Here is a 13,909-nt window from a genome sequence, read left to right on the forward strand (position 1 = left end):
CTTCACCAGTCACGTGATAGAAGAAAAATCACGTGCCGGAAATTAGCTGCCTCTCTCGAGGATATACATCAGTCTCAGTTCCGAGGATATAGAGACACCAAGAACATAGTCAGATTTCAACCTAATACCAGAGGGGGCTGGTCATGTCAAAAATCGATGTCAAGTATTCAGAGCTGAACCGGCCTTCGCTGTCACTGGAGTTCTTCCCTCCCAAAACTGACTCCGGTAAGAGTAACCTGTTGGCGAGAATCGAACGCATGAGTGCAATGGATCCACTATTCATAACTGTAACATGGGGTGCAGGCGGTTCTACGGCAGAGAAGACATTAGAACTTGCGGCGCTGGCACAACGCGAGCTAAATATTCCTGTGTGTATGCACCTGACATGCACGAATATGGACAGAACGATACTGGACAAGGCCCTAATGCGAGCTAAAGAGGCGGGAATCCGTAACATCCTGGCACTACGAGGTGACATGCCGCTTGCCGCAGACGAAGAGGAGCATGTTGACGGGGGGTTCCTCTACGCAATCGATTTGGTTCGTTATATCAAGATGCAGTACGGTGACTACTTCTGTATTGGAGTCGCAGCGTATCCCGATGGCCACTGCGAGGGGGAGGCAGACGGCATGGAGCAGGATCCGATGCGCGACTTACCTTATTTAAAGGAAAAGGTGGAAGCAGGGGCCAGTTTTGTGATTACACAGCTGTTTTATGATGTGGAGAAGTTCCTGGCCTTTGAGGAGCTTTTCCGTAGGGAGATCTCCGAAACGATTCCTGTTTTCCCTGGTCTGATGCCGATCAATTCATTTATGTTATTCAATCGAGCTGCGAAGCTCTCCCACGCCTCGATTCCTTCGCATATCCTGGACAGATTTCCACATCATATCCGGCATGATGATCTGAAGGTGAAGGAGATCGGGGTCGAGATAATGGTGGAAATAGTGAATAAAGTCTGGGAAAGGACCTCGGGGCGCATCAAGTGCTTCCACTTCTACACATTAAACCTGGAGAAGTCCATTGCACAGATAGTTACGCAATCACCTGTTTTGTCCAGGATAATCGATGAAGACTCAGAAGTAGAGGATTCCAGCGGGGATGTCGTCGTGGAGGATGCGAACGCATCTGAAGCAGATGATCTAAGTTACAAAAAGCGGAGAAGGCAGTCTAGCATGCAAGGCGAACCGGAGTCCGGAATGGTGATGCTGGATGGCCCCCGTAGATTTAGTGTCCGGGGGGCTGTTCCATCGCGCAAGGTCGTGATTTCAATTTCGAAGGGCTCGGGTACTTTGGGGCGCGATGCAACCTGGGACGAGTTCCCAAACGGTCGCTTTGGTGACTCCCGGTCTCCTGCCTACGGTGAAATAGACGGCTATGGCCCCTCCCTAAAAGTGAGCAATAAGAAGGCATACCAAATATGGGGTTATCCAAGCACACTAAATGACATTAAGTCTCTCTTTATTGGGTATCTCGAGGGTTCAATCGAGGCACTGCCGTGGTGCGACCTCGGCCTGTCGCCAGAAACCGCCCTCATACAAGAAGAACTGATTGGGCTCAACCAGCGCGGTTTTCTCACGCTGGCATCGCAGCCTGCCACCAATTCAACTCCAAGTGCAGACAAGATATTCGGCTGGGGACCGCCTGGCGGGGTCGTCTACCAGAAAGCATTTGTGGAACTGTTTGTGGAAAAGGCCAGGTGGGAGGCGGAACTGAAGCCGCGGCTTGAGGGCCCCGACAGCAAGTTCAGCTACTACTTTGGCGACAGCGCCGGTAGCTTTGCCTCAAACATGGCCCCCGAAAGCTCAAGCGTAGTCACATGGGGCGTTTTCCCAAACTCACAGATTCTCCAGACCACCATCATTGAGGAGGAATCATTCAAGGCCTGGCGTGACGAGGCATTCAGTATCTGGCTCTCCTGGAGCAAGCTCTTTCCCCGCAATTCCCCGCACAACGCTTTCCTCAGAGGCATCCACAGAGACTACTGCCTAGTGTCCATTGTTCATCATGACTTCTCCAGCGTCGACGAGCTATGGGAGACGTTGCTACGCTGACATACATAGAAGAACTATTTAACTACCTTTTGCGCTTTCCCGATCCCGTAGCCACCCGCTCCTCCTCGAGCAGACACTCCAGGTACGCACACACCTTGTGCTCCTTGCCGCCGTTCCACGACGGAATGAGGCCGAACAGTAGGCGGACGGTCGACGCCGTCAGCAGGAATATCCCTCTGTTGAACACGGCGCCCGGGAGGATCACCAGTTTCGCCCCGAGCATCACCGTCTTAAGCGCGCCAATCGCTTCCACATTCATCGCATAGAATAGGCCGCCGCTCTTGTCCTGCAGAGTCAGCTTGTACACCGCCGGTGCCTGCCGCTCATCTGCAGCCGGCTGGTTGCTGTCGCTGTCCACGTCCACAGAGCTGACCAGTTCCTTACCGGCCCCCACGCGGTCAACCATCTGCTTACGCGGCGCCAATCGTACGTGGTACTCGTCGACCTGTGCCAGTCGCGACCGCGACACATTTTCCACCATGCAAACCTGGAAGAGCAGCTTGCGGTTGACCGCTTGGCAGCGTTGCTGCTCTCGTCCCTCACCTCCCCATACTGCGCTCTGATACGCTTCTTTCAAAAGTGTACCCACAGCTCCGTCTGGCCCTGCATTCACCTGCTCCTCGGTGAGCTGTGTGATATCCGCACTCAGTACCGTAACGCCAGAACCCATCAGCTTCTGCGGCTAAGACTTGGTTATCACTGTATGCAACTTGACAGACAGGCGCGCTTTTTGCCTTGCGCCTATCACCAACACATCAATAACGGACTATCCCCATCCTCCAAAACCGCATGCCCATGGCCATTAAGTCTCTCTTCATCATCAACAAGTCAGGAGGGCTGGTTTACCAGCGGGATTTCCTGCCTTCAACCAATACCAAGATGAGCAGTAACGAGTACCTCATCCTCGCCGGCACATTGCATGGTGTAATAGCGATAGCTAGTCAGCTTACACCGAAGGCGCTGCAAATTTCGAATCAAGGCAGTAGCAGCACAGGGGCAGCTGTCGGTGCTGCGGGCGAGGCGGCGGTGCCGTCCATGCCGTACGGGTCGCCGGAGCATACTATACCCTATATCCCGGGCCTGGCGCCGCCCGTGGACAATAAGGCGCCTGGGCGCGCGATGGGCAGCTACCTGGCCCCCGACTACTTTTCCGAGAGCTTTCCTAGCTGGAACCGGAGTGGTCTTAAAAGCGTTGTGATGGACGAATGTTCGCTCTTCGTGTACCAAAGCTTGACAGGAGTCAAGTTCATACTGCTGAGCACTAATCAGACAACATCGAATGCAGCGCAACACATTGCGGAGAACCTTCTGCGCAAGATATACTGCATATATTCCGACTACGTGATGAAGAATCCGTTTTACTCGGCAGACATGCTGATCCGAAGCGAACCGTTTGATAAACGGTTGCAGGCTCTGGTAGCGAGCCTCTAGGTCCTGGTGTAACGCTAACGAGACTCCGATAGGTAGTAATATTACATTTGGATTACATGTTAATTATATAATAGGCCCTCTTGCGGACCCGGGAGAAATCTCGGCTACGTCGATCGCGGCCCTGTTCCCTCTCGCAAGCACTGGGTCAATTGGTGTCGCCTCGGCCTCCTCAAGGGAGCGCACCGGTGCAGCTGGGCCACTAGAGGCCTGGCGGACGTATGACTTCGTTGGCTGGTCTGCGGAGGTGCCGCGCTTCACAGGAGTGTGAGCCTCTCCCATCACGAGCGCAACATCAGACAGGACTGTTGATGCCGCTGCGCCCGCCTGCGGATCAGCGTTCTTCCCGGACGACTGCGGCGGCGAATCAGGCAGCGGAAGCGTGCGATTATGTGTGCGGGAGGCATGGCGGTTGAAAAGGCCACGGGCCTCGTTCTGTATCTCGCGTTCAATTTCACGGGCGATTTCTAGTTTATCCAGACGGACCGCAATGAGATTCAAGATCTCTGCATCGCTGACGGATGTCTGATTTTCACGGGGAGCGGGGGATGTTTCGGCAGGAATGGCAGCATCTGCTTCAAGCTTGAGTGAGCGCTTCTTATACTGTGCCTCCACCCACTTGCGCTTTTCAGCGGATTCTTCTCTGCCAAACAGAGTATTCGCGCGCTGATTCAGACGGGAGCGAAGATCGTTACCACGGTTCTTCTCGACATTCGCCTCGCGCCATTTCCTCTTCCGCTCCTTATTGATCTCTCTGCGTAGTAACGTCAGGTCATCAGACCCGAGAAACGATTTCACCCGGCGCATCAGCGGGATGGTTTTCATTGGGTTCCCACGATAGTCGTGTGATGGAAGATCAAAAACGTGTATCAGAAGTGGCTCAGGAGACTTCTTAGCCCGAGTACGAAGAACAGTAGACGATACCGATGGCTGCAGCGCCGTCGGAGTTTGCGCGTGACTTTCTGGGGCATTGCCGCCGCTGCCCGGCAGATGCGATAGAGGTGCTATGTCATCGAGGTTCAGCACGCTATGGAAGCGAGAGGCGGTTTTCCTATAGTTACGCTTAGCGGGCTGCTGGCTTCCAATTGAAACATCTGTGGATAACTCGTCTATTTTCTCGAGTTGATCCAGGTTGGGTAAAAGGTTTGTAATGGTGCTGGATAGAATTGTTGAAATATTATTAGGAAGCGGAGCGGCCGAACCGTTGGCATGCCGTAGCTGCTGCTGGACCAGATTGTCGACTATATCTTTCATTGGAGGCTCCGCAGTAGGCACAATAGGGGGAATCGACACACCGGCTTCGAGCTTCACGGGAGGTTGAGGCTCTGGTAAATTCCTACTCGGCTCCAAGGAAGCACCAGTTTCTTTCACGACAGGTACATTCTCAGATAGTTCCGGTGCGGAAATCGTGGTATTCTCTGTATCCTCAACCTTTGCAACGTCAGCGGCCGTGTCCTTGGTGTCGATCTTTTTGATATTTGCTAAACTGAATAGCGGAATGCGCTTTACCTTGCTCTCTTCCTGCTGTGCCGCCCGAATGTCTTCTGTTGAGCGAATAGCAGAGTAATCCTTGTTATTCTGGCTTCTGGCGATAGCTAGAGCTTGCGCAATTGTCACGCGAGCTTGCTGTAGCATAGAACCAAGATGTTGACGTGATTGTTCAGGGGTCGCTCCGGCAGCGGCAGTCGCCCTAGCGGCAGCCTTTAAGGTATTGATGATAGGGAACAGAGCTGCAGGTATCATACGGTTACCAATATTTAACGTGGCCTTTCTAGTCTTCGTCCTCTTTTTCTTGGTAATCCTACCGCTCCTGTGATCCAACGTTTTCCTCCTCCTTCTAGCGACAGGTAGTGCATAAGGTGGGTGCTCCGGAAGTGTCCATGGTGGGTGGAACAAAAGCTTCTCTTTATGGACCACAGTTTTCTTAGGAGCATCCAAGTCAAACCCGCCATGTCCATGGGTGTAGTCATCGTCGTACTGAAGATCCGAGTGTGCATATAAAGGTATTTTGGCCAGAGAGCCCTCAATATCATTCAAACCAGAAGAAGTTGCTTCCTTATTAAAGTTGAACAGCGGAATCTTTTTCAATGTTGAAAGCGGTATGCGGCGAAGCATGTCTTTCCTCTCCTTCTTCTCCTTGCGCCGCTGTTTCCGTATCTTCGATGTCCTCGCATCTGAACCAAGTAAATTTCGATTAAGTTCGTCTGGCGTAATCCGTCTATATGGCCTTTTAGGCTGTCCTGTTTTAGTCAACTTCAGATCAGGTGGATAAGGTGGTCCACGGGCAACAATCTCCTCAAGCTCTTTTGATTCAGCTTCTTGGATTTTCAGCCTTTCTTCCTTTTGCCTCCTCTTTTCCGCCAGTTGCAATCTACGTGCCAATCTCAATTGTTCCTTGGATTCTTTATTACGTTGTGATATACGCTTCCGTGCGAAGCTCGCGCACTCTTTCGCTGCTTTGAGGAATTTACGCTTGTAGATATCCTCTGGAGAAAGATTCAACTTGGCATGCCTTGCTAGAGTTGAAAATCTATCTTCTGAATCTGCCGATATCGATGGTGTTCTGCTACGATCACTATCGAAGATCCTGTCATGTTTAGATCTATCTGTTGAGCCGAGCGATTTCCGCCTTAAATTGCCAATTGCGCTGCCATCCATATAGTGCACCCCAGATAACTCTTTGTTGAACTCTTCCATAACAGATGGATCAAGTTGATCGTGTACCTGCTCCTGGAATGCCATCGCCATTGCATTTTGCATAATTTGGTTTAGATCAAAAGTTTCTTCCCCTACTGCCCGAGCCGCACCATTGTAGACTAGATCCTGACCAGTAATCTTTGCAGTTTTCGGTACATACTGCCCACTAGACGCCGGTATGCTAGATGAACCCTCAGTAGGGACCTGTGACGTCTTTTTCTGCGGCTGAGTATCATTAAAAGATGTGTTCACTACCTGGTTGACCATCTCGGCAAGTGCCTTCGAAAAGACTTCCTCATCATAGAAGCTTTTACTCTTGCTGTCTTTCTTCTTGTTGGTACTCTTCTTATCGTTAAGCTTATCCTTCTTTTTACTTTTACCAAGATGTGATTTTGGGGGTGGTGGGAAAAGAAGCGGAGCTGCAATTGAGGCCTTTGACTTCGGTTTAGACTTTTTTAGAGCGCTAGATTTCTTCTTCTCAGCGCTGGCGCTGGAAGAGCCCTTCCCCACGCTGGAAGACGCCGTTCCCATCAGTTCATTTTCGAACGCCTTTAACGTCGCATCCACCAAGGCCTGCGTTTCTTCATCTCCGATCATCTGTTGAGAAACCTGCGGCGGCACAGTAGACTCTGACTGGTCCATAAACCCCTTTATTACATCCTCAAAGTTCAAGATATCGGTCTCCAAATCTGATCTGTCCTTAGACCGCTTTTTCTCCAACCGCCTCTCCTTTTTGCTTAGTCTTTTCTTTGCAGACTTCTTATCTTTTCTGGATTTCTGTTTTGTATGTTCATGGCTCTGTGCTGCCGCAATCTTATCTTGTCGCTCGGTCCTGGCGCGCTCTTCATTTTCCCCTTCGTGTGGTTTCTGCTGGTTTAAGTGCTGCAACGATTCTAAAATGGCCCGTCTCAACTGCTCGTCATCATGATCAAGGCGTTCTCGCTCCTCGCCAGTTTCAATGGCGGTCGCTCCGTCATTTGAGTGGTAGTCTGTATCCCCGTCCGCCGTATTTCCGGGCGATGCCTGCCCGTGCTGTGATTGTTCATGCTCCGCCTGCAGTATTCCCTGTTGCAACAGCTTGACCCAGTGCTCTTCGTCGCTCCGCTCCTCTGTGTAAACGTGAGGCTCCTCAATAGCCAGCCCCACCTCCTTCGGCTCCGGTACAGCGCTCTGTTCTTCCTGTTCCATGGTGCCGATCGCCTGTGCGACCACTGCTGCGAGGTCCTCATCTCCGAAATGTTCAGCGTCCGTCAAGTCTGGGATCTTCGTCTGTCCATCCAAATGTTCTTTTCCATCGAGAGCAGCGTCTTCATCACCCTTGGTGCCCTGATTTCCATCATCTGTGCGCTGCTGGTCCAAATGACCGGTCTCATCTTCCTCGGCGGAAGCGACCAACAGGCTACCGACCAGCGCATGCAAGTTCAGCTCTTCGTCTTGTCCTTCAGACATAACCGCAGGCTAGATACTGCCGAGTATTTCTTCGCGCTTTTAGCTAACTAGAACGACGAGTATAGGTGGAAGAACTTGCCGACCAACAGATGCAGGAGGACTTCTTAAAGTTGATGCGATAATAACGAACTAGCAAAATCAACTATCTCTTACTACGAAATAATTTCTTTTCTCACGTGACCGGTAATTGAGATTTGTTGGCTCGGATGGACATAGCTGTCAGCAACTGAGGTAAGCAAGGTTGATCAGTTATAGCCACCAGACGATCAAGAAATCCAATTAGTTAATTTATCAATGACAGAGTCACTAGATAAGAAAGTAAATACAATATACTATGTAATCCCGATTACAATACAGAAATAATAAGGCCAACGATGGAAGATGAGTGACACTGAAGACTGAGGGCAACAAAAGATCAAAAAACGCTCAGGAAACACATTTGATGTCGTGAATTAGTAAAGTTAAACGGAGGATATACGCCTAGTATCGCCATGGTCTCCAGTGAGTGGTCGTTAAGAGGTGTGTCGTAACATGTGCGGTGCTAGCTCAGGGTCGCTTGCTATCCCAAGGCACTTTTTCATAGGTTCGTATCGAAACTGTAATTGTAAAAGTTCAAATACTGCTGCGTTTCCCTGAATTGCCGCTCGCCAAGTTTTATAGGATCCATCTGTCTGTTTAATGTTACGTTTATTTGGGGCTCACTCACTAACTTTTGGGCTGGCAAGACGGGTGTCTCCTCCGCGGCCATCGCAAAGCCCATCTGTTCAAAGTCCAGCGGAATAGAATATGGGTCCTGGATGCCAACGGGATTCGACGAAATAAGGGGGTATAAGAGCTTGTTCATGTCGTTGTTCGCGGGTTGCTGGCACTCATGGGAAGAGAGCGACGATGCAGACCGTACTGGCACCAAGCTCGCATCATCGGTGGGAGACGGATTCAGTGAAAGACAGATTTCGTCCAGCGGAGTCTCGTCTGGTGTAGTGAACGTATACGCCGCTCCAGTGTGTGGCATATACATCTGTGGTTGCAACTGCGCGTCAATCGGACATGATGTTGCAGAAGTGGCGCCAGCGTTCGACGGCATCATTGACGCGCTGTTCGCACAGGCGTGTGCAGCCATTGCCGGCCCGATGCTGAACCGCTTTCTCCGGCCCCGCCTCATGGCGCGCTTGCTGCGAGGTTCTCCTTTGAAGTTCATGGAATTCAACATGATTCTGTTGTCACTGAGTTTGGTCAAAGCTGGCTGACCGGCAGTGTTAGTTTCGTTTACAACAATTTGCATCGCCTCGATAGCCTCTTTATTGAGCAACACCTTGGGCTCGACCACACTTTGCTGGGTCGTAATGAAACGGGAGTGCCCGGTGGAAGTCTTGATCATTTTCAACTTGCCCGCCTTACGGGCACTTTTCGCCGGTAATATAGTACCCTCCGGTAGGCCGGTACAGTAACCGCTCTCGATGTGCTTCTCAATCCATGTAGATGTGTTTTCAAACCATTTCCCACAGTGTGCACAGTGCCCACACGACTTGCCGCGGTCCTGCGTCTTGACGCCCTCTGGGTAGATAAAATGTCTCGAACGCAAGTGCGTCTTGTAAGTATCTCTCCTCGAAAACCCGCCTGTAGTGTGACACCGAGTCTCCGGAGGGACGTGGCTATTGAAGAATGGGCAGTGGTAGGCCTTCTCCACGGCGTGCTTCTTGATGTGGCGCGTCAAGTAACCCCGGATCCGAAATTCTGCATCGCAGTAATGGCAGACAAAGCGTTCCTTGGACAGCTCGTCCCCGTCCTCGTCCTTCAACTGCGCGGCAGAGCTGCTGCTCCGGGGCGACAACGGCTCCTCGTTGGACTGTGTTGGGGTTCCGGCATGTGCACCAGCGTTGAGCTTCCACTCCATGCCTCCCTCTGGCGTCCGCGTCATCGAGATGGGGCTCTGCAACGTGCTGAGGTCGATAGAGCACGCCACGACCGACGCCTGCAGATCAAGTCGCGCATCGACGTTGTGCCGCTTCGGAAACAGCCCAGAAACTGTTCCCCGGCGCCGTCGCGGTCCGGTATCAGCCGCCTTGGCCACCGCTGCATCCGCACGCTCGTCATCGTTCTTGCCGACCCCGACAGAAACCTGCTGTGCCCATGACCACAACCATGACAGCACCTTCGCAGACATCCGCCCCACCACGGTCCCTCTCCAGCCCGGTGCTTGTTCCGATATCATTGTATCCAGCGTGGCGTAAAGTGTATCTATGATGGACGACAAATCACTCGCTTGTTTGCCTCCTTCTCCAAGAAACAGTCCACAAGCCTCTGATATCCTAGCAATATGTAGTACAACTATCCTTAACTCTCAAACTCCTGAATCCACTTGTTCCCTATGGACTGCACCGTGTAAACGCTGTCTTCAAACTTCCGCAATTTTTAGTAATTTATTCAAACATTGAGTCGCCCGTCTTCCTCCTGCTGATCACCATCATGGAAGAAACTCTCGAGAGCTGATGAAAAAAAAAGAAATGAAACTATTCCAAAATCAGAAAAACAGAACAGCACGTGAGACTCACGTGCTATTTAACTACGGAGGGCAGAACGTCAGTGTGCTGGTGCGCTGGGTCGCCAGGGGGTATCTGGCTGAGCTCCCAGACCACGGTCGGGTCGTTCTCCAGTGGCAGGTACGGCTTTGCGTCTGCATTGGGATGTGTGTACCGATAGTAGTTGTAGTAGCAGACGTCCAGCAAGACCACAGTCATACCAATGCAGTTGTACAGTGTAAGCGAGTCCTTGAAAATCAGCAGGCTGATCAGGATCGTCAGCAGCTCCTTCACCACGCCGGCGATGCTCAGCGTCAGCAGGGGCGCAGCCTGGAGGATGGCGAACTCGCAAATGGTCATAAGAAACACGGCGACGCCGGGGAACAGCAGCAGCAGCGCGCCGCGCGCGAGCGCCTGCAGCGTCGAATGGCCCTCCCACGACAGCAGGCTGGTCTCGGTGATGGCCGGAAAGGGCTTTTCGATGAGCAGGGCAATGGGGAACAGCAGCACCGCGACCGGCGGCGCGAGCTGCAGCACCGTGTGCACCGGGTTGCGCTTCGCGGCCGCGCCCGCGGGCTGCCGCAGCAGCAGCTGCGTGAAGCCCCACCGCGCCCCGCTCATCGCACTGCTCAGCACCACGAAGAGGGACCCGAGTGTCTCGTCGCTGTTGCCGCGCTCCGCGCTGTCGGGGCGGTACGCCATGAGCACGACACCGAAAAACATCACCACCACCACCACCGCCAGCTTCGGATGGAAGCGCTCCAGGTGCAGCAGGCAGCCAAATACCAGCACAAATGCAATGCTGGACGACTTGATGATCGTGTACACCGACAACGACACAAACTGCAGCGACAGGTTCCCGAACCCGATGTCGCCCGCGCACGCGACCGCGGCCGGCAGGACTGCATACGCGTAGACCCGCCACCCCATCGCCTGCTCGGATTGCGGCTGCCGTCGCGCTCGGAGGTACAGATATGCAAGCGCCCACAGCAGCAGCTGGTGCAGCGACGTCACCAGGATCGGGTACGGTATTTTCAGGCCGCGGTGGGGATCGAACATCCACTTATTGTACAGCGACAGTGAGATCGAGCACACATACCACCCGGCAATCAATGCCAGCAGTCTCATACTCACGCTGCTCATGGCGCTGCGTTCACTTGGTTCTGCAGGCTACGTGGCGAGGTGCTTACGCAATGGCGCACTTTTGTTTTTTGGGATCTCAGAGCCAGCTCCCAGCTGCAGCAAGCCCGAGCCCGCGGCCCAGGGGCCAGCGGCTGCCGCGGGCGGGCGCATCGCGGCCGGCCGCGCCGGCCGCGTTGGCGCTCGGCGCCGGAAAACTGGCTCGGAACGATATTGACGTCTACAGATGTATGTACAGGCCGCCGGTCAGTTCTTGAACTCGTAGTGCCACAGCTTCGTCGGCGGGAAATCCGTGGGTACGCGCAGCTCCAGCGGGAAGCGTTTGCCTGACTCGGGCGCGCTCGCCGCGCGGAACAGGCCCGCGTCCAGGCGCTCGAGCTCGGCCATCGCGGCCGCGACGCTCGCGTACTGCTCGCGCAGCTGCGCGCTCCGCGCCTCACGTGCGGTCTTCTGGTAGTCGTTCCAGCAGGCCTGGATCGTCTGGTGGCGGACCAGGTCCTCCGGCGACAGGCGCAGCAGGCGCGGCTGCTTCTTGCGCGCGGTCATTACCGCGAGCTGCGTCGCGGCGCGCTGCGCGGCCGGCGACAGGCCGCTGCCGGCCTTGGTGCGCTTGCCACGGACGAACGCCCGCAGGGGCGCGCCGAAGCTGGTGCTGGGACGTGGGACGATGTGCATGGCGGCTTGGTGGTGGCGGACTGCGCCGGCGCCCGCGCCCAAAATTTTTACCCCGCCAGTCACGTGCGCGCGCGTCACGTGGCGGGGCTGTGGCGCGGGGACAAAATGCAGGGATCGCCCTGGCAACGTTTCTCTTCGCTACACCACCGATGACCGACAACAAGAAGCAACCCGACGAGAAACTGCCCTCCTACGAGGAGGCCACGCGCGCCCAGCCCGAGCCGCCGGCGCCGCCGCGCAGCCTACGCTACGTCCACCTGCCCAATCCCCGCGGCAGCCCCAACTACCCTGGCCAGCACGTACTTTCCTACTCCGCGGACCACTCAGGCGTGTAGCTGTATAGCGTTATGTTAACTCTTTGTGATACGCCAGGGCGGTGCCTGCCCCCGCCCCCATGCCGCATTCGCAAACGGTAACGGCCTCTGTGCGGCCGGCCATTACGATATGCCCGCTGAATCCCGCCGGCTGCATCGGCACGGGCAGCTCATCGCAGCCCGTGCCTAGGCCGTGTGGGCACATATCTGATTTGCGTGCGCAGCACATGGAAGCTGCCCAAGATAACAACGGTGGCTACAAATGTGTAAACAAACCCCAGTGCTGGAGGGTCCCGGGCGATGAGGCGTACATAGGCAAATGTTGCGTGAAACCTCGAGCGTCCGCGACTTTCTGGCCGGGTACATTTTTGGAACAGGACGTCTGCTTGGCGATCGGCATATATCCGCACAGCAGAGCTGCAAGGCCACCTAAAAGTTTAAACACGCAGCCGTATTAAAAAAAGCGCGAAAAGCAGCGGGGATTTCCTTACTCTGACCACTGTCGAACAAGAGCAGATTGATATGAGGGACTACAAGTTGGTTGTGCTCGGCGCGGGCGGTGTTGGAAAGTCGTGCTTGACAGTGCAGTTTGTGCAGGGCGAATACTTGGATACGTACGACCCCACGATCGAGGACTCTTACCGCAAGTCGATGGAGATCGATGACAAGGCGTTCGACCTGGAGATCCTGGATACGGCGGGGGTGGCGCAGTTCACGGCGATGCGTGAGCTGTACATAAAATCAGGGATGGGGTTCCTGCTGGTGTACTCGGTGACGGACCGGCAGTCGCTTGCCGAGCTGATGGAGCTGCGGGAGCAGATCCTGCGGATCAAGGACTCGAAGCGAGTGCCAATGGTGTTGGTGGGCAACAAGGCGGACCTGCAGAACGAGCGGGCGATTTCGGTGGAAGAGGGCATCGACGTGAGCAGCCGGTGGGGCAAGGTGCCGTTCTACGAGACGAGCGCGTTGCTGAAGAGCAACGTGGACGAGGTGTTCATCGACCTGGTGCGCCAGATCATGCGCGCGGAGCTAGAGACGCTGGAGGGGCAGGGGGGGACGCCGGGGACGCCGGGGGCGGTGCCGGCGGCGACGCGCAGCACGGTGGAACTGAACAGCGTGTCCAACGGGCCCGGGTCGGCGCTCACGCACAATGAGTCCACAAACAGCTTCCACAAGGTGCAGCCGGCGACGGTCGTCAACGGACCCAGCCCGGCGATGCTGAACAAGAAGAAGTCGATTCTACGCACGTCGCATATCGGGCCTGCGAAGCCGGAGAAGAAGAAGAAGAAGAAGGGCCTGGCCTGTGTGATCTTGTAGCTGCGGTCTGCTTCCACCCAGAGACTTTAATGGTTGCCGCGCACCGGCGTCAGCAGTCTAAAATTGTAATTACTATGCCCCGCTTTGAAACACTACGTAGAGGGAAGGCTGTGGAGTGCGACGGTAATGCTGCCTACGCGATAATGCAGCTGGGGTTTCCTCGGGGGAATTATACACGACTCCACTGTAGTTGTCTCCTTATTGTGGTGCTGTCGGGACTGTGGGACCTGGTCTCCACGGTACTTAACCTCCGTAGTGTGGGCACCCGCATCCACTCGTAAATTTACGCATAATCACTATATAACCAATGCATACACAT

General features: G+C 54.3%; 9 protein-coding genes across 9 annotated transcripts; 4 read left to right on the forward strand and 5 right to left on the reverse strand.

Moving 5' to 3' along the window:
- Positions 1–143: 143 nt before the first annotated feature.
- MET12 (methylenetetrahydrofolate reductase (NAD(P)H) MET12) lies at positions 144–2,051 on the forward strand (the record flags this gene model as incomplete). The annotated part of the gene is made up of 1 exon (NM_212140.1): positions 144–2,051. One exon carries the CDS (start codon positions 144–146, stop codon positions 2,049–2,051), a length of 1,908 nt encoding a protein of 635 aa, NP_986004.1.
- Positions 2,052–2,073: 22 nt separating this feature from the next.
- On the reverse strand, positions 2,074–2,721 carry RMI1 (Rmi1p; the record flags this gene model as incomplete). Its single annotated transcript, NM_212141.1, has 1 exon — positions 2,074–2,721. The coding sequence occupies one exon, from the start codon at positions 2,719–2,721 to the stop codon at positions 2,074–2,076; it is 648 nt and encodes a 215-aa protein (NP_986005.1).
- A 119-nt stretch (positions 2,722–2,840) lies between these two features.
- Positions 2,841–3,482, forward strand: TRS23 (TRAPP subunit TRS23; the record flags this gene model as incomplete). Its single annotated transcript, NM_212142.1, has 1 exon — positions 2,841–3,482. The coding sequence occupies one exon, from the start codon at positions 2,841–2,843 to the stop codon at positions 3,480–3,482; it is 642 nt and encodes a 213-aa protein (NP_986006.1).
- Positions 3,483–3,545: 63 nt separating this feature from the next.
- SPP41 (Spp41p) lies at positions 3,546–7,625 on the reverse strand (the record flags this gene model as incomplete). The annotated part of the gene is made up of 1 exon (NM_212143.1): positions 3,546–7,625. One exon carries the CDS (start codon positions 7,623–7,625, stop codon positions 3,546–3,548), a length of 4,080 nt encoding a protein of 1,359 aa, NP_986007.1.
- A 577-nt stretch (positions 7,626–8,202) lies between these two features.
- STP1 (Stp1p) lies at positions 8,203–9,837 on the reverse strand (the record flags this gene model as incomplete). The annotated part of the gene is made up of 1 exon (NM_212144.1): positions 8,203–9,837. The coding sequence occupies one exon, from the start codon at positions 9,835–9,837 to the stop codon at positions 8,203–8,205; it is 1,635 nt and encodes a 544-aa protein (NP_986008.1).
- Positions 9,838–10,180: 343 nt separating this feature from the next.
- On the reverse strand, positions 10,181–11,287 carry YMD8 (Ymd8p; the record flags this gene model as incomplete). Its single annotated transcript, NM_212145.1, has 1 exon — positions 10,181–11,287. One exon carries the CDS (start codon positions 11,285–11,287, stop codon positions 10,181–10,183), a length of 1,107 nt encoding a protein of 368 aa, NP_986009.1.
- A 243-nt stretch (positions 11,288–11,530) lies between these two features.
- Positions 11,531–11,959, reverse strand: MRPL28 (mitochondrial 54S ribosomal protein mL40; the record flags this gene model as incomplete). Its single annotated transcript, NM_212146.1, has 1 exon — positions 11,531–11,959. The coding sequence occupies one exon, from the start codon at positions 11,957–11,959 to the stop codon at positions 11,531–11,533; it is 429 nt and encodes a 142-aa protein (NP_986010.1).
- Positions 11,960–12,108: 149 nt separating this feature from the next.
- Positions 12,109–12,294, forward strand: AGOS_AFR463WA (AFR463W-Ap; the record flags this gene model as incomplete). Its single annotated transcript, NM_001355339.1, has 1 exon — positions 12,109–12,294. The coding sequence occupies one exon, from the start codon at positions 12,109–12,111 to the stop codon at positions 12,292–12,294; it is 186 nt and encodes a 61-aa protein (NP_001342281.1).
- A 501-nt stretch (positions 12,295–12,795) lies between these two features.
- On the forward strand, positions 12,796–13,590 carry RSR1 (Ras family GTPase RSR1; the record flags this gene model as incomplete). The annotated part of the gene is made up of 1 exon (NM_212147.1): positions 12,796–13,590. The coding sequence occupies one exon, from the start codon at positions 12,796–12,798 to the stop codon at positions 13,588–13,590; it is 795 nt and encodes a 264-aa protein (NP_986011.1).
- Positions 13,591–13,909: the final 319 nt, after the last annotated feature.

Source organism: Eremothecium gossypii, chromosome VI (assembly GCF_000091025.4).
Source record: "Eremothecium gossypii ATCC 10895 chromosome VI, complete sequence".
In the NCBI taxonomy this organism is placed as follows: domain Eukaryota; kingdom Fungi; phylum Ascomycota; class Saccharomycetes; order Saccharomycetales; family Saccharomycetaceae; genus Eremothecium; species Eremothecium gossypii.